The sequence below is a fragment of the Gossypium raimondii genome, chromosome 9 (assembly GCF_025698545.1).
Source record: "Gossypium raimondii isolate GPD5lz chromosome 9, ASM2569854v1, whole genome shotgun sequence".
NCBI classification, from domain to species: Eukaryota; Viridiplantae; Streptophyta; class Magnoliopsida; order Malvales; family Malvaceae; genus Gossypium; species Gossypium raimondii.
In genome coordinates, this window is record NC_068573.1 from 36,810,930 (window position 1) to 36,831,183 (window position 20,254).

General features: G+C 30.1%; 1 protein-coding gene and 2 long non-coding RNA genes across 3 annotated transcripts; all 3 read right to left on the reverse strand.

Annotated features, from left to right (window-relative positions):
• Positions 1-196: 196 nt before the first annotated feature.
• On the reverse strand, positions 197-1,599 carry LOC128032411 (uncharacterized). Its single transcript, XR_008188514.1, has 2 exons — positions 1,095-1,599; positions 197-608 (listed from the first exon to the last, which is right to left on the reverse strand). It is a non-coding gene; the product is annotated as an uncharacterized LOC128032411 (long non-coding RNA).
• A 12,982-nt stretch (positions 1,600-14,581) lies between these two features.
• LOC105797926 (uncharacterized) lies at positions 14,582-15,445 on the reverse strand. Its single transcript, XR_001134861.2, has 2 exons — positions 15,159-15,445; positions 14,582-14,898 (listed from the first exon to the last, which is right to left on the reverse strand). It is a non-coding gene; the product is annotated as an uncharacterized LOC105797926 (long non-coding RNA).
• A 2,428-nt stretch (positions 15,446-17,873) lies between these two features.
• Positions 17,874-20,054, reverse strand: LOC105799390 (uncharacterized). The gene is made up of 3 exons (XM_012629919.2): positions 19,086-20,054; positions 18,308-18,847; positions 17,874-18,231 (listed from the first exon to the last, which is right to left on the reverse strand). Exons 1-3 carry the CDS (start codon positions 19,872-19,874, stop codon positions 18,133-18,135), a joined length of 1,428 nt encoding a protein of 475 aa, XP_012485373.1. The 5' UTR covers positions 19,875-20,054; the 3' UTR covers positions 17,874-18,132.
• Positions 20,055-20,254: the final 200 nt, after the last annotated feature.

A 20,254-nucleotide genomic window follows, 5' to 3' on the forward strand; every position in this document is an offset into this window, starting at 1 on the left:
CATCAAAATAATATTCCTATGCCTAAATAGTAAATAAATAAAATATAGGAGTAGGGTTGATCCTCGAGATTGAAATATTTAAAATTAGCGTTTAGACTCAACTACATGTGATAACCTGTGAAAAAAAAAAGGGGGGATTTAAATTTGATTAAAGTTAAAATGGTAAAAATAATTGAAATAAAAATAACAATGAAAAAAGACAGAAATGAAATGAAATTAAATAAAATAAACCAATATGAAGAAATTCTAGCTTCGAGCTCGAATATTCGAACCGATCCTTGATAATAAGTCTTCTCCTTTAATTGACAAGTCAATTATAGTGATTGAGGACGCCTCAAATCACCAAACGTTTTGTGTGTAAATTAATTGCGTGAATGTCCAACAACTATCCTTACCGAACGAACAACCACGAAACACGCATCCACGATTTAGCTCTCTGGTAGCCTTGTGAACTAGAAGGGTCCAACTCGAACCAACGGTCTCAACCGAACAGGTTGTTTAGATTGATTGCTATTTCCCTTGATGGATTCAACCAACTACTTAATTGGACACGCCAATGTGTTCTTCAGTAAATTAAATACGACAAACGATCGATTCGGTACTTCCAACTGCACGAATATCAACACCGAATCAACAAGGTCTTTTTGACTTTGTGTCAATACAACAATATGAAATGAAAGTGTCTATCTCCTAAACCGAAGAAACAACAAATACCAAATGAAAGTTTTTAAGTACGATTTTGAATCACATAGCTCCCTCCCAAATTGCGGATCCACCAAAATTTAGCCACTCAAGAAAATAAACGCATTCAAATGAGGGTATTATAAAATAATTAAAAATAAAAGAAAGAAAAGATTAAAAGGGAAGGCTTAATATTGCGCGAGCAAAAGAAAGAGAAGAGAATCGAAATCTAAATTCTTAGTACAGGACGCCTCTCCCGCATGCGCATATTCAAAAATATATAAAACCCAAATTCTTCTTCAACTCTTTAATCTAATCTCAATTTATTTAGTCTTTCATTACCAACTAATTTCCTTTTGCTTGTGCATATAATGAGAAATTTGCTTGATAGTATCGAACAGGGGTATATATACCTCAATTTTCCATAACGTTTTAAGGATATTCTTCCTTCTTTTTTATCTTTTGCCAATCTTCCAGGAAAAGGATATGGTATTGTAGCCATTTTCTGCGCTCCCGATTCTGTCTCGACTGTTGGTTCATTTTTCTTCTTTTCTCATCCAGCGTTGTGCCCATGACTCGTGCTTGGAAGGGGTTCCAAGACTGTTCCGCTTCGTAGAGTCATTGCGCTCACATTTTGTCTAGGGTTTGGTTCTGTTTAGGACGACAATTTCCCTTGGGACTCCAACCTACCGACCTATATGAAAAGTTTGCTTATTTGGCTTTCTAGGTTTTGAATTGTCGCTTTCTTTTCTTGTCCTGCTGAAATTTAAGAGAACCAGCTACAAGTTTATTCACAATGTCTTCTAGAGACATACCTGAAGCTTGAGCCTATCGAGGAGGAGGCCTCGGTTGGTACGATTGTTTGTATGAGAGTTTCGCTCCATAATTGAGATTAGGGTGGTCTCTCCATCTTGTTAGATCCACTGCCCTAAGGTAGTATGTTCATTTTGCATACTTGTATTTTTTCAAACAAATTGGTTTAATAAAATTATCCGTAAATCACATTCCTTTTTATATTGTCCTCAATAATTTTTGCACGCAAAGGAAAATGGAAAAAAAATATTGGTTCACTGGTTATCTAATGTTTAACTAATACTAAGCGGTATTACGTGGTCAGACCGTAATATAGAAAGATATCTTATATTAGTAGATGAACCTGAACATGTCCTTAGTCTAATCAGAAATGAGCAAACCAATTTAAAAATTGATATGTCGTCTTTCAAGTCCAATTGGTGAGATACTTATCTTGAGCATCGGAACGGATGACTACCAAAAGATAAAGATATAGATGTAACTGACTGGTCTGACAATACATCGGATAAGACCAAAATAGAATATCCTGAATTTGTTTATGAATTTATTCAATTGTGACGTTCATAGTGTAGCATACCTTAATATTGAGTGCTTCATGGACTACATATGTGTGACTCATACACTTCGATGTAAATAAAAGCTTGAATTCAAATAAATAAGGAATCGAAAGCTGGTGCATTAAGTATACGACTTTTGCAGTATATAGCATCATTCACAATAGTGAACTCATAGCCCAAGATATGAGTAAATAATATCTTCTCATTGACATTACATGATAGAGGAAAAATAAACGTGACCACCGATCATTTGTCTTTGAAATAAATGACTTAATTACTACTTGATAGTAATTGACTTTTCATGAAGGGAGATGTAATGGTTACCACGAGATAAAATATGATCACATTGGGAGAACAAATTTATCTCAAATAGATTAAAGATATCCTATGAGGGTAACACACTTATGGCAAGGTTATTGGATGAACATTGACTGAATAGCTTTCGTAATAATAAATAATTAGGGAGAGCTCGGTCATGATACTATAGTAGAATGATTTCGTGGCTAAATGTGTTTATAATTAATAGGCGAAAAACTGAAACTTAATTGTAAATTATTTGAGCTCTAATTATATATGTCCAATCTATCCCTCTGCTAGCTTGTAATTGGAACAAAAAATGAATTGTATATAGAATCAAATAATGAACAAGAATGAATGGAAATAATAAAGTTCGTGAAATGAATCACATTTGGAAATAAATGTGATTTCTCACTAAGTATGGAAATAACCGAAAATTAATTTAAGTTTTTGAATTATTATTTAATCAAATAATTAAAGCTCGAAAATAAAATAAAATTAATTGATCATCGTGAATCCATTGAACATGAAAATTAAATATATTTTCTCATAGATTTTTTACGGTAAAGTTGATATGATTTTAATAGAATTAGAATTGAGTTGAGAAAATTATTTAATTTATCTAATTAAATTAAATTAATAAATAATATTTATTTTGGGAAATAGAAAAACATGTATTGAGTTTGATTAAATTATAAAGTGTTGAGTTAAAAGTCTAGGAAACACATATAATCGGACCTAATGCAGGAGAGACTAAAAAACCCTTCATAATACACATGAGAGGCAACAACACTAGTATATTTAACTAGAGTGTGCCGCCCCCTTCTCCTAGTTAAATTAAAAGACTAGTTTTTCTATCAAATAAATATTATTTGTATTCTACTAATTCAACCATGATTCTTATATCTCTTCTTATAAATAGATGACACTGGTAAAGCTAAAAATACACAACTTTGAGATATTGTTATTCTGCCCGAAAATAGTGAGAATTTATCAATAACAATTCTATTGATTTCTATTGAGAGAAAATTGCTTTCTTACTAAAAGTAATATATCATTTTTGGTTCTATGTTTGATTCATGATTGTTCGAGCCGACACTCGAAGTAATTCGTGATACAAGAATAGTGGAGAAGGATGTTTGGTTAAGCCAGAAATGCCTGGATCTGTCTCGCACAAAGTACAAGTACTTTTCGGGAAAAGTTTGTTGCTATAAATATCACAAATTGACTTGATTTTTAAAATTTTAATTTTCTATTGTGACATAAACTCGTTTTTAAACTAGATTTTAATTTGATTTTATGGTTATCAAAGATTATTTTATTAATTTTATTTTTATTTTCATTATTAATGGTTCATTTTCGACATACTTTTATATCAAATTGACTATCCACAATTTTGTATTCGTTATAAAAATTTGTTTTGTTACTCTTTTATTATTTTATTAATAAATTACATAATTAATCCTTTTACTACTCCAAAGATCTAAAATTAATCACTCAACTATTAAAATTATCAATATAAACACTCGAAAAATTTGGTCAGGTAATTGTCAGGAGCAACAATTGAATAATATGATATTGGCATGACACAATTAATATGGCTTTCATATCAATCTAATATGTTGAGATAATATTTAAATAATATTAAAATTTTATGAAATTAAGAAACAAACTTTACATTATTTTATATTAAAATTAAAAAGATAATTTGGATTCTAGTTTAGTTATACCTTTTAAATTTAAATTTTGATGAATAAATTAAATTATATAATCATACCGAATTATGAAAATTTTGTAATATCAACCATCTTACAATGTTAGTCATCAATAAGTTCTCAAACTTTTTCTAAGAAATCAATTATGTACTCAATTGAATCTTTAAACTCATAATTTTGACTAACGTTGTCATTAAAAAACTAACTGCAATGTTGATGTGGTTATTAATAGACACCACGACAACCAACAAATGCTGACATGGCAATTTATGTTAGCGTCGATGGCTAACGTAATAGTGCCATGTCACCAAAAAATTCAAAAAAAAATTGTTTTAAAAATAAGTACACAATGAATTTGGCAAATGATTGTCTAGATTTATTTGAATTTAAACACCATTCGTCGAATTATATATAAACATTTAACTAAAAATGGAAAAGAATATAATTATATACATAAACATTTTGATAAGCATCACTTTGTAGATAAATAAAATGTAACCATATTTTAACGTTTAAATGTTTCAAACTTTTTGATTGAGTCTTAGTTCAATTGGTGTAGACATTGTTGTCAATATAGAAAGGTGTGGGTTCTTGCGCGCTGAAGCACATTATCTTCTTATCTAAGGGTTGGGGAGGGGTTATGGATAATTCTAGTTATTATATAAAATAAAAAAAGGTTTCGAACTTTTCAATATTACAAAAAAAAAAAGAGATCATATTTCAATCTCGTATATGATCGATCAAATTTTTTTTATAAAAATTTATGGTTTTAATTAATTTTTAATATTTTTTTTATAAATGTTAAATTTTTTATGTTCTTTTATAATTGTGTACTTATTTTTAAAATAATTTAAAAAATATTTTTATTTTTTTGAAATTTTATTTTTGCTAACGTGACGCTATCACGTCAACCATCGACGCTGATGTGAATTGCCATGTCAACTTTTGTTGGTTGACACAGATTGTCACATCAGCATTTGTTGGTTGAAATTGTGTCTATGAATAGCCACGTCAATGTTGCCGTTAGTTTCTAATGGTCAATGTTAGTCAAAAAATTTCATTGGTCAAAATTGTCAATTCAAAAGTTAAATCGGGTGCAAAAGATCTAGAAAGGTTTAATTAATATTTTTTAAAAGAAGTTGAATGACTTATTGTACCAGTAAGTCAACAACTTATAGATGCTATATTGTCAATGAGGGATCAAAATTTCTAATGTCCTCAATTTTGGAGTTTTAAATGATGATTATCATAGTTGGATGGCTCAATCAAATCTGACAAATAGTTTGGTAGTCATATGTATAATTTACCTTGTTGTTAACTAATTGAATTAATAATTTTATTTTAAAAGAGATAAAATCTTAATTTGCAGTAGCTTAAAATAATTTTATTTTATCTCATAACAAATTTAAAACATAAGTGAGTTACAAAAAAAGATGAATCAAATGTTTTTTAAAGGAGTTCAGCTCGCATCATATTTGGTTGAATAAAATAGCCACCCAATAATAGGTTTATTTCATGTGCTGCAATGACCCAATTATAGAATCTAGGGAGAGAAAGGGCATTTGGAGAGTAGACACGGATGAACAAGCTAAAGGATTTAGGCGGCAAATTCCGACCAAAAAGGGTGAAAAGTCACGTTTGTTTGTTTGTTCTATCAATCGATACTTATTGGGAGGAACAAGGGTTAGAATCGGGGAATGAGGATGGTTTTGGGTTTTGAGCAGTGTATTCTGCATTGCGATGAAAAGCATTTTTAGCTTAAAAATGTTTTTTCTTTTATTGTAGAAGTAATGAACAACATTTGATTTTTGTAGTAAAAAATATGGTGGAAAAATGTCTTTCCACTTTGAATGCATCAATTGGGATTTAGGTATTTTTTACTTCGTGGAAATTATCAAAATATCTTTATTTATATTACTTATTTAAAATATATATGTAAAATTAGATTAATTTATATTTCATATATCATTATATTAAATTATTTAAATATTATATAACTTAACTAATTTTTTACTATCTACAATTTTTGGTAGTAATGAAGAATACTAAGGGCTAGTTTACCGTTAAGGCTGAAAACTGCTTTTAGAATACGCCGTGAAAAAGTATTTTTGAAAGGTTTGGTAGTGTTTACCATTGCCGTCAAAAAATGTTTTTCAAAAGATTAAATGTCTATTTTAGTTTTTAGACATGATATTGTAAAGTAGAAAATATATATTTAAATTTATTAATATTATGATTTAGGTAATAAATGAAATATATAAACTTAAATTTATTAATATTATGATATATGAAATATATAAACTTAAGGTATAATTAATTGCAATAAAATTATAATTGAATCAAATGCAAAGTATCGTCATTTTCATGTGTTATTATTAGCACGATGCAAAGTTATTATTATTTTGGTATTAACAAATATTCAATTTAAATTATAGTACAAATATAATAAAATAACTTTTGGTAACTGATTGTTTTTTTTTTTTGAAACGTAATTTCATTAATTCATTCAATGAATGGAACCATACAATTCAAAGAAAAAATAGCAAATGCTCGTCATAAATGGTGAAAGACAAGCTCTATCAACACAACAAAAGCTTTAGCCTTAGCATCAATAGAACATTATGACACGTTGATAATTGACTTTGTCACAACTCAAGCACGACATATCTGGAGTGATTGCAAGCACTTAATACGATAAAGAATCAGCCTCGGATGGTCCAAAGCGGCGAGCAAAAATCGACAAAAGAATTGAGCATTCACCAAACTAGAGAGAACGACAACAAAATCATCTCTAAAATCACTTGTAAAATTAAGATTACATGCATAAGCAAGACTAAAAAATGCGCTGCAAGAGCAGACAAAAACTTCTAAAACTGAAGACTTATTAAACAATTGAGAAACAAACAGAAAAACATATAAAACTTAAGATAACACGGGTCCAAATCGACACATGAATTCATTTATTATTCTAAAATACTTTCAAAATGGAAACAAATTAAAAAGTTGACGAAGAGCCACCTACTTTCCAAGAAAAATTATTGGTGGCCGGTGAAGTTTTAGCGAATGACATGCACCATCATCAGTCCATCACAACTTGTGAAGATAACAAAGATACACACAAAATAGATTTGCAAACTGAAAAGAGAGAACATATGTAGTGAATAGGAAGAAGAAAGAAAGAAATGTTTGATGGGAGAAGAAAAAATGCGGGCGATAGCCAACCCGGAGACTGGCACCACTGCTGAGCAAAACATAAAATAAAAAGCAAACAGCTTCGACTGTGTAATTATAATTTTTAATATCAAACAAATATTGATAACAGGTTGTTAATATCATGGTATATAAAATATAAATTTTAAATAATTTTTAAATTTTATATAGATTATTTTTAAAATTTAATTAATATTGTAATAAGCCCAATTGTCCAGGCTTGCATACGAGCCCAATACAACAAAAGTTTAAGCAACAGCAGGCCCAATAACGGGCCCAATAGCCAATTTCAACCTTAGTCCAGCAAAACCATTTGCTGAAACCCTAAGAGCCTCCATACGCCCTAGCCTGTAACACCCCCTAACCCCAAACCGTCACCGAAACAAGGTTATGGAGTATTACCAGACATATCGGATAACTTATAACTAATTCACAATTAAATAACAGATATAGCATACTTGTATCAAATATGTCATATTAGTTCCATTTCATACTTATAACCAATTTAAACATCATTCTACAACCGTAATAACAAAACTTTTATTCTTAACCTATACATCACCTAGGTACATGCCACATTATCAAACAAAGGTACATAACTAAAATTTCTCTGAGTTCGGGATTGCTCTGGATACTGGACCGGATACTGGCTTTCTACTAACCTGCGCACGGAGACAACCGCACGCTGAGTATAGAAATACTCAATGGTATTATCATAATTCAAATTAATAACATTAATCGATAAATTATATACATTTAAATTTATGTCTACAATTATTCAATACATTTTCTCGTACTTTAAATCAACCTGATAATTAATAACAATAAGCAATATTTCAAATCTTGTATTTAGTTGTATTCATACCTTATTTCACTATCTCAATTCTATTGGATTTTTCGACATCTCATTCTAATAATTCATTCCAATTCATACAAATTCAATCAATTTATCAACTCATTCATTATCATTTCTATTTATAATCAATATGTATTGTAAATCTTTTAACACTCAATTTATTCATTAAATCCATAACTAAATTTCAATAACTTGTATTCGATTAAATTCACATATTATTTCACTCTTTCAAATTATTTTATTTTCACTTCTCACTTCTTAACAATAGCTATTTCAATTCATATTCAAGATCATTCAATAAAAATTTATATTATCAAAATTATTCATTTACCCTATTAACTTGACTCAGATCTTGGCGGATACGGATCCAACCAAAACACCAATACGGCACATTATGCCTAAAACGGTACATATAAACTTTATAAGACTTACCTTAACACATTAATGATTCACTTTTGTCCACGACTTATAATCTTAGCCCAAATTAGATTTTACTGAACACCGGATATCTGAACAAATACAGAGAGCACAAATGTGCTAAGCAGAAAGCATCGCCGTGCTATATATCGAGAGCACCAACGTGCTAATAATCGAGAGCACCAACGTCTTGATATCGAGAGCACCAACGTGCTAATATCAGAGAGCGCGCTAAAGTTCCTTAATAAGTTCCTTAATGGCATGCCACTAATATCCTGGTAGTTCTAAATTCCATCTACTTGGGCATTAAATCTGAACCTCATTTATTTAAATACTTTACAAAATTATTTCAAAAGGATTTATCATTTCTCCGTCATTACAATTTACTACTTATTCCACCATTCACATATATCACACTTATTCACAATTTAATTCACTTTTATTCCATTCATATATATATTTTAATTCATTTTCCAATCAATTCATGTACAATTCAATATCAATATTCATCTTTTTTTTAATACTAAACATATTATTCAAAATTCAACAATTACTATTAATAAATTCAATACCAATACGTATTTATCATTCAATTCAGTCGTGATGCTTACCTCAATTTGCTTATCATGTATATTAATTTAAAATTTAACAATTAATAATTAAATTGAATTATAGTAATACTAACGAAATTTCTCCCGAGTCAATCCTTGTCCACCTTCTCCTTTCCTTTCTCGGACAATGACTCATACACGACATTAGCTACGTAATTAAACAATTAAAATCATTAATACTCAGTTTCATCAAAATATTTTCTTTTATACCTAAACTTTACCCAAATTCTAATTTAATCCCTTATCAATACTAATTTTATTTTTCCCAATCTAACTCTATATTCTCTCTTAATTCTTACTATAAACTCATTTTAACTCTTCAATTTCACCATAAATCCCTAATTTCGAAATTCTCTCAATTTAGTCCCTACTATTCAAAACTTACACTTTATTTTACAATTAAATCCTTTACTAACTTCTAACTTGAAATTCAATCAATTTAACCCCTAACACTTCAATTTATTCAACATGAACATCATCTAATAATCTACTAACTTTCAAAATATCAACATAAATCAAGTAGTATTTATCTCTAGGATTCCAAAACTTCAAAACTAAGAGAAAAGGGATTAAATTGACTTACCAAATTAACTCTGAACCTTAAAACCCCAAATTTCTCTTTTCTTTTCTTTCTTTCTTTCCTTCCTTCCTTCTCTGTTTCGTTTTGCTCTCTGTTTCTTTCTTTCTCCCTTCTCTGTTTTGTTTTGCTCTCTGTTTCTTTTCTTTCTTTCTTTGTCATATATATATAATAATATAATAATATAATATAATATATTAATAATAACATAATATAAAAACATAATCATTACTATAATATAATAATATTTTTTAACACATAAAATCTCAGATTTTTATACTTATGCCGCCTCAACTTTGGAAAAAGGCATAATTGCCTATTTGGTCCTTTTAACTTTTCTTTAATCTATAATTAAACTTTTATCCCTATTGCAATTTAATCCTTTTCATAATTAACTATCGAAACGTTAAAATTTCTTAACGAAACTTTAATATTATCCTGTTGACACTCTGTAAATATTTATAAAAATATTTACGGCTCAGTTTATGATATCGAGGTCTCGATACCTCGTTTTTTACCCAATTTACCTAATACTTTCTTTTAAATCACAAAATTCACTAATTCAAAAATATTTCTAAAATCACGCTGAACTTATAATTATTAATTAATAAATTTTTCTAACGTTTTCATCGGATTTAGTGATCTCAAATCACTATTCTGACACTACTGAAAATTGGGCTGTTACATAGCCGCCGCAGCCTCCACGCCTCCAGCAAGATGCTAGGTGCTGCACGTCTCGGAGCCAGTCTCTCCACGCGTGCCGTACACACCACGATACCTGCAAAAACGGACTCAAAGAGCCCGAAGGAGAAAAACAAGCAGAAAATAGCATTTAGATTTGATTTTTTTTTTTGATTTCGGGCTATAAAAGGCCATTTAGATTATGTAAATGGGGGGGATCTTTTGACAGAGAGAATCGAGAATAAAAGCAGCAAAAACTTGTTTTTTAAAGGTGATGATTGGAGTTTTTTTAGATTTTTTTCTTTTTTTTGACTTGGTTTTTATATCGCGGAAAAAATAAAAATAAAAAAAGAAAAGGAAGGGATTACCTTTGCCGTCGAGTCTGCTAGGAGGGGTTTAAAAAAACACTCGGAGTGTCTCCGGTCACCGATCGCGATGAACTCGCGACGAAAGGGTGGTGAACGGCGGCGGCATTAAGTGGGGTGTTTGGCTATAAAACCCTAGCAGAGGTCTCCTATGCTGTTTGAAAAAAAGGTAAATGAGTTGGGTTTTTTTTGAAAATTTCAGGGTTTTGTAACGATTGCAAAACGGCGTCGTTTAGGGCCTGTTTCTGTGGCCCCAAAACGGCGCCGTATGGTGTGACCCGCGCGGTGACCCGACCCGAAGGGGAGGATCCGAGCGTTTTTGCCTTGGACGGTATAATTGCGCATTTAGCCCCTCCCTTTTGCAGCGCACTTCAATTAAACCTGTTTTGCTTCTTTTTAAATTGGGCCGCATATTTTATCTTTATTTCAATTAGGCCCACGCTGCTGCGCAGCGTTCTGAGAGAATGGATTAATTTCTATATGGGTCCTCCTCTTATTGCGCGTGTTTTGATTTGGTCCCTTTGTGTGTTTTCTAACTTTAAGATTCGGTTCTTAAATTCTTTTTATTTTATTTTTAACCTTCATTTGTCATTTTTATTTTTATTTTTAAATCTTGTTAATATTATCATTGTATCCTTATTATTATATTATGCATTATTTTTATCATCATTATTATTTTTAGCACCTACACGCATTTTATATATATATATACATATACTTTCTATAAATACATGCGCATTTTACATATATATATATATATATATATATATATACATTATTATTTTATTTTCAGATTTTGTAATATATTATACTTATTTTTATTTATATTTTATAAGTACATGCATATATTTTATTATTATTTTCCTTTCATAATTTTTGCATACATGTATATATATATTAATGTTTTCGATACATATATAAATATACATACACATTTTATATTTTATAACTCAAAACATTCATTTATACCTTTTCTATAATATACATACATTTTAGTTATTATAAATGTTTTTTGTTATTTCATGTGTCCCATTACTCTATATACGTATTGTACATATATATAGGTATTTAAATACATATGTATGCTAATTTTCATGATTTATCTATGTATATACTTATACATTTTATTTTTCTATTTTGTAAATATATATATATATATATATACATATGATTTAAATTAAAATTTCATGTTATGCATTAACCTTCATCACACTTTCAAAAACATATATTTTGGTTTTGTCAAAATTTTTTGTTTAAAACCATCATATTTTATAATTTTAAATATTTGACATTCATGATTCTCGTGAAGGATCGGGTCCTAACTTACTGGATCGCGATTATTTTTCGATGAATTTAGAAAGCCAAATATTTGTTTTACAATAAATTCGCAAATTTTAAATAAAAAGCTTATTCTCAGAAATTCAAAATTCCCTAAACCCTAAACCCTAAACACTAAAATGAATACTGATTTGGCTCTTATAAGAAACGCAGAAAGTCCCTTGGTAACTGTTTGCATGAAAATGTGAGTCCCTAGGCTAGGCCATTGTGGTTGGTCCCTAGTCCCCCTATATTCTTGGGCAGCGTCATACCAACTCTCTCTCTTTCACCACTTTTTTATTATTATTTGAAACCCAAAAATTGGGGAAATTCTAGGGGAACCTCACTAACCTTCTTTGTAATTGCAAATAGGTTACTTGATAAACAGTTCAAAATTTTGAAAATTATATTCTTTCATAATTTTTTTGTTATTCTCTCGTGATTTTGAATGCCTTCATAATCCCTCATAATTCTTAGTATTTTTTTATAATTTTAGTATGCCATCAAAATTTTTAATATTTTTAACTGGAGAAATTAATTTTGACATAAAAAATATTTTTGCATACTAATAAAATCTAAAATAAACAAATAAAAGAATTTATAAGACGCAACCAATAATTTTGGGTGTCTTATAATTTTTATATTCTCCCGTACTTTTTGGTACCCAACTCATATTAATTAGGTTGGTATTCCTAATACTTCAAAAATTATGAAGGGATACAAAAATTAAAATTACCAAACATGAGGGAATAAAAATTACGAGGAAGTACAAAAAAAGAGAATTTAAAAAATATGAAGATATACTAAATTTGTTTCATTTATTTTATTTTCATATATATTTTAAAATTATCAATGAAGTATAATTTTTTACAAAATTTAACATGAAAATAATAATTTAAAAGTTACCAAATTTGTTCCTTACATAATGTTATTGAAATTTCTTAATATTTAAAATAATATTTTTACTTTAAAATTATATTTCGTACTAAATCATTATTTTGAAACCATACCAAAAATTACGAGGAACCACCAAAAACATTGAGGGAGGAAGTACTAACAATTATGAGAGAATACCAAAAAAAACATAAGGAAGTACCAAAAATTATAAGGAAATACTAAAAAAAAATATGAGGAAGTATAAAAAATTATGAGAGAACACAAAAAAAACACTAGAAATTACAAAAAAGTTATAAGAGAATACCGAATAATATGAGAGGATACCAAAATTTGCGAGGGATACCAATTTTTGGTTTTTCTCACCTGATCTAATTGCTAGGAAGAATTTGTTCTTTTGTACAAACTTGATGTTGATAAATTCACTCTAGAAATTTATTTTGGACACTTGAACCTTCTCAAATTATTTCTTTTTAAGAACCAAAAAGATTTGTGCAAAAACAATAGAGGCCAAGAAAAACAAAAAACCTTGGTTGCATAGTGGATATTGAAGTACTATTTCTGCATCCCCTGACCAAATCCACCTGCATTAGGATTAATTATTAACGGTTGATCGAGTTTGATAAATTCACCCTCTGAAACAAGAAGTTTTGGTCTTGGGGATAATATCAACCACTTGATGCCCATCCAAGACATCCGTTATGGTTATTTCGTATCCCATTTTTCTTTTCGTATGATTTTTTTCCTTTATTTAAATTTTCACATTCTTTTAAAATTATCACGAAATACAATTTTTTAGTACCAAATTTTAGCATTAAAAATTATAATTTAATGGTTACAAATTTTTCAGTTACAAAATCTCATTGAAATTTCTTAATATTTAAAAATAATATTTTATTTATTCCAAAATTATATCTTGTACCAAACATTCCAATACTAAAAATTATGATAGAATACCAAGAATTAAGAGAAAGTACTAAAAATACAAGGAAGTACCAAAACTTATATGTATAAAAATTATTAAGGAATACACAAAAATAACAAAAATTATGAGCGAATACCAAAATTACGAGAGATACCAAAAGAAATGAGGAATTAGCAAAAAAAAAAAAAAAGAGAGGATGTACCAAAATTATGAAGATGTATAAAAAGTTACGAGGAATACCAAAATATGAAGGATACCAAAATACATGGATGCACGAAAAATACGAGGATGCACCAAAATTATAAAGATGTACAAAAATTATGAGAGAATACTAAAAATATGAGGAAGTATAAAAAAAATGAAGATGTACCAAAATTATAAAGATGTATAAATACCAAAAATTTGAGAAAGTATAAAAAATATGATGATATACTAAAAATATAATATTTTATTTACTTCAAAATTATATTTCGTACCAAACTTTCTTTTGAAAATAATACAAATAATAATGAATAAATATAAAAAAATCTAAAAAATACAAAAATTATAAGCATATAGCAATTATTAACTTGTAAGCTGTTAAATAGGTGCTCGCAGAGGAGAACCTCTCCAACATTTGCACTCCATGTTTTTATAATAATCAAAAGATAAAGAAATACCAATAGTTATGTGGTTGAAAAAACAATATAATTATTTTAATTATTGTTGTAATAGGGCCCAATCGGCCTGGGTCCAAACACAGAAAAAGACATAGTGCAAACCCACTTAAAACAGGCCCAATTAACAACCCAATACAGTGGCCCAAAAAAAACCTAATTACAGGCCCAAAATAATGGTCCCTAGTCCAGCAACTAAAGAAAACCTAAAACCCTAAGCAGCCTTGCGCTCCTACAGCCCCTAACCGCCGCAGGTTTCGGCCTCCATGCGCACGTCTCGGAGCCTCTTTCCCGCGCCATACTCCCACAATACCTACAAGCACGGACTAAGAGTCCAGAAGAAAAATATTGTAAAAGTAAAGCATTTATCGGGCTATATGAAGCCAAATTTGTACACTGATTAGAGGGACGGATCTTTTGAGAGAGAGAATCAGAAATACAAAAGCAGCGAAAATTTGTTTTCTTTCGAAGGTGATTTCTTTTTTGTGTCAACAGTAACTATTATTCTACATTTTTTTCCTTTTTTTTTACACTTTTTTCATTTTGTTTCATTTAAAATAACAAACAAAAAGAAAAGGAGGCTTACCTGAGTTGGGGTCGGAACCGATGCCGGACTTCGGGCCGGCCGAATCGCCTGAGAGGCGGCGCGAGGACGCTAGGGGTGAAACCCTAGCAGAGCAAAAGAGGGGCTGTGTTTTTTTTTTTTTCATTTCGGTTTCAAATGATTTTGAAAAGGAAAAAGCATTGTTTTAAATGACATGCAAAACGGCGCCGTTTCGTCCAGGCCCTGACCCGCGCGGTGACCCGACCCGAAGGGGAGGATCCGCGCGCTCTGACGTCACATGGTATATTTGCGCATTGAGTCCCTCCTGTTCGTGGCGCGTTGCAATTAAACCTGCTTTGTTTCTTTTTAAATTGAGCCGCAATTTATATTTTTATTTTCAATTTAACCCACTGCTGCGCAGCGTTTTTGGAAGGCAGGAATAATTTCTCCTTTGGTCCTCCGCCGTCATGTGCACATTCAATTCAGTCCTATCTTCAAATTAATTTCAAATCTGCCCCATTTTTCCGTTTTATTTCAATTTAGTCCATTCTTATTATTATTTTATTATCATTATATCATTATTATTATACTGTTTGCTATCATTACACTGAATTTACTATACATTTACATGCATATTTTTATATATAATACATTTGTTTTTTTAATATATACTTTTAAGTTTTTTAAATTTGTATATATATTTTTCGCATACATATTTTTTTGTTTACTCTTTTTGTTCATACTTTATACTTTATACATTTATATATGTTTTATACCATGTGCGTTTTAATATGTTTATAAACCCATTTTCTAAAATCATTATAAATGCATTTTATGTGGTATATGCATACCTGCACACATTTAATACATTTTTTATTTTTCATTTTATTTCTTAACTTCTATATACATATATATACATTTTCATAATTTCTTAATATATTTCTTTAATTTTATAAATACATGTTTTTTTTACAAAACATATATATATTTCATATTTTACTTTTGAAAACATTTGTTTTACTTTACTTTTGTAATTATATATGCATTTTTAATATATACGATTTTCAGCTCTTATGAATTCATGCATATCTTTTATTCATACGTTTTTCATATATATATTTTATATTTTAAAAACTTTTATATACTTTATATTATATATATATACTCATACATTTTTATTTTTGTAAAATTATACACACATACATTTTTTTATCTTTACTTTATTTTCATGATTTACTAGTACATACACATATACATTTTAATCTGTAAATATATACACATGTACATGCTTTATGTTTATTTTATTTTCACGATTTCCAAATATATGCATGCATTTTATTATATTTTGATTGATATATCCCATTTCATCTTTTATGTGTATCTTTGTACATATCGTTAAATATATGTGTACGCATATTTGTAAATTTAATTATATAGTGTACTTGTACATATACTTGTAAATATTTATTCATATTTGTCTTAAACTAGAGTATTTGTTTCATGTTATGCCTTAACCCTTTTTTGGCATCTCTTTAAAATATCAATTTTGATTTTCTCAAAGTATTTAAATCATCCTATTTTATAAATTCCAAAATATTTGGCATTCATGATTCTCGTGAAAGATCGTGTCTTAACTTACTGGATCGCGATTATTTTTCGATGAATTTAGAAAGCCAAGTATTTGTTTTGCAACAAATTCACGAATTTTAAATAAAAGCTTATTCTCGGGAATTCAAAATGTTGGGTCCTAACTTACTGGTCATGACATTTTCTTCTCGAAATAAGAATTTTCAAAAACAAAAGGCAATATTCGGGTATTTTGAAGATTTAAAAACATTGTGACCTAACTTACTGGGTGTGGTGTTTTATTTCTTTGAAATAAGAATTGCCTTATTATTTTAATCCATTCATGAAATAAAAAGTTTCCTTTTAAAATCTTTTCAAATTTTCGACACCAAGGCATTTTAAAAAAATCAATTTGGTACCAATTTTGGGCGTTACGAGGGTGCTAATCCTTCCTTGTGCGTAACTGACTCCCGAGCCCATTTTCTCAAATTTCGTAGACCAAAGTCATTTTTAAGGTGAGCCGATCACACCTTAATCAAGGATCGGTGGCGACTCCGGTTTTGTTTTTATTTTTAAGTCGAAACTAAAATTTTTGTTTTCAAAAAACGGTTTCGACAATTGTGATTATACATATACTAATTTTTTAAGCCATGTGTTAGTGTATTTTATAGAAATGTTATTATTTAAATAAAAAATATTTAATAGTGTCGTAAAAAATTGCTTTAAAATTATGTAATTTATTCAAATTTTGATAATTTTTATTTAATTTTAAAACCTTTTATTAGGAAAAATTATAAACAATGTATTAAACTTTAAAAACTTGTAGAATTATTTTTAAATATTATTTCAAATTTCTAAAATTTTTAAAAGCTTTGATAAATTTTTATATTGTACTTAAAATGTTTTTAGCGTTAAATATAAAATAAAATTAAAAAATTATACAAAAAAACAATTTAATTTTTTTATTTTTAATATATTTTAGTACGAAATTTATCAGATATTACCAGCACAGTAATATGGTTAATAACATTTTTGTTGCAATGGTTAGTAATGTTAAATTTTTTATGTCTTTCTATCAAATACTAAATATATGATTGGCTACATCAGATGCTTGAAATTTGATTCAACTGTAAATTAAATTATAATATAATTAAAAAGTTAAAAAAGATGCATATTTATTTAAAGAAATGATTGTTTATAAAATCAAAATTCTATAAATTTCTAATTTCGTTTACATCAGGTGCAATAAAAATATTACTTAGTGGTGTCTCATAACATCTTTTGGTTATGGAAATGAAAATATAGTAGCTAGTGGAGTTGTCAAATTAGCTTTATGATATTAAAAAAAGTTGACTAGCAGCCTATGAGATTAATAATTTTTAATGTAAACATATCCCTACTATATTTATACATATACCATTTAAGATCAATACAACCGAAGATGATCCAACTATGCAATGACTTCACCCTTCCTACAATTCCTTAACTTGATGTTCATGACATTCATGCCAGCCATATGCAGCACATTGCAGCAATCAATTTTCCCAGCCTGAAGAACAACAACAATAATAAATCAGAATGAAATGTAAAGCTAATTTATGTTACTCGGATGGTAAGACCAATACCTCCTTCCGCACTGTTGCATTCGAGAAAACTCGAACTCTGAGGATATTATCCGCCGAATAATTTCCGGGGACGAAACAAGGTTGTTGCCGACGCGGAGCTTTTCGTCTATAGGTTGTAAGAACTACGGAATTTCCTTTCAATTTCCTAATGTATTCCATGAAGAATACATGGGGCGTATGACATGGATCGTTGGTAAGCAACCTGGTATTGAACATGTACAATGGAGGCGGACCATCCTTCCAGGGTTTAAATGTCTCAAGGGGTTTCCTTAGGATACTCCGAGGAATAATACTTTCATATATATGAACTGAGTAACCCCATGAGACTGACACAGACCAATTCATTGGCTTGTCGTAGCATATCGTTTGCTGTGCCAGCCGTGATTGGTCGATTTCGGCGGCTTTCATCAGATGCTTTACTGCTTCGGTTCGGTTCCTGTTAGGGAAGATTGGGTCTATATTGTCGAAATGGTGAAGTGTAACAATCGGTACCTGTGGATGAGCTGATATCATGCCTGATATATCTCCAAGAAGATCAATCTGCAGTTTAATGTCACAGTTGAAGATCAACCTGTACTTATGAATAATAATCATTTAATTAACAAATTTTCCAATCTTAGATCACCCAGATCCCAGTCCCAAGTAGACTAAACCCAGGATCAATTTGATACAAAGGAAATATTATTATAGGAAAAATGAAAGGGATTGTAGATTTACTGCGTCACCTCACACAACCAAATTGATAATCGAAGGGAGTAGTGTGTAAAAGTGGGATTACCTGATGAATACCCCTTTCAAGGGTTAGAGCAACCCCCAAATCAAATAAACAAGAGGATGTTAAATGGTCACTGGTATGCATGAATGGGTATCTTTCAAGGCAATCATTCATCAATGGCGCCAGTTGTTCCACTAGTGAATAGCTCAAAGCATATCCGGCACCACCGTACGCCATATCAAAGGCGAATAGGAAGTTGGAAATCACTGACTCCGAATGCATGCCAACATAATATTGCTTTGTGTGGTCATACTTGGCCAGCACTTGTACCAAATTGTCGATGAAAAACACCGTGTCATCATCCGCCATTACGAACCATCTCACACCTTGGTTATCCCCTAGACTAAATGAGTCCAATACGGATCGGAAAATCCGAGCCTCGATCGGGTTGGCCAGCTTCGGGTATACCGGTAACTTAGTGGCATCTGTATTCAGCTGAAAGGGTGGAGAAGTTTTAGGCCAAGGGAGGAATTCTTTAGGGGGAGGTGAGTCCATGAAGATGTTTCCCCTGGTTTGGTTTGGTCTCCACCAGGCTTCAGTGTAGGGTCTCCTGGTCAGCCATGTTTTAGTGCAGCCGACCAAAACGAACTTAATGTGGCTAATGTTTGTGGGGTAATTCACAGTTTCAGTTGAGTTGGAGAGTTTCACCACCATTGGTGACAACATATCTGAAGAAGGCTCATTACAGGGAGGGTTATACAAGAATGTGTAGAAAATCAAAAGAAGTGGACAGAAAATAGCTAGCAATTTGGCTAAAGCAAAGAAAGAACGGCTCCTAAACCTGTGTTTCATTTGCAGAATCAAAGGAAATGAATGAACTCAACAGAAATCGGAAATTTCTGCTGCATGCAAGTGCAAATCTATGAAATGTGGGTTTCAGGGGGTTGGTTTATAATCAGGATTTACCGTAACTGCAATGAATGAAAATGTTGACTTCGTTTAGATTAAAATTGAGTAAGAAAGAGCCAAAATGAACCGAATGGAAAAGAGCAAGTGCAAAAGGAAAAAGAAAAGAAAAAGGAAGGAAGGTGTTTCACTGTTTTCGATACAAAAAAAAGATTAGTTCATTAGTTTTGTCTATTTGTGGAATGGTAATAAAAACAAGGGAAACTGGAGTGTTTTGTGTTGGTCGGTTGCATGTTGAGGGGAGGATGGGTGGCAGTAGATATGGT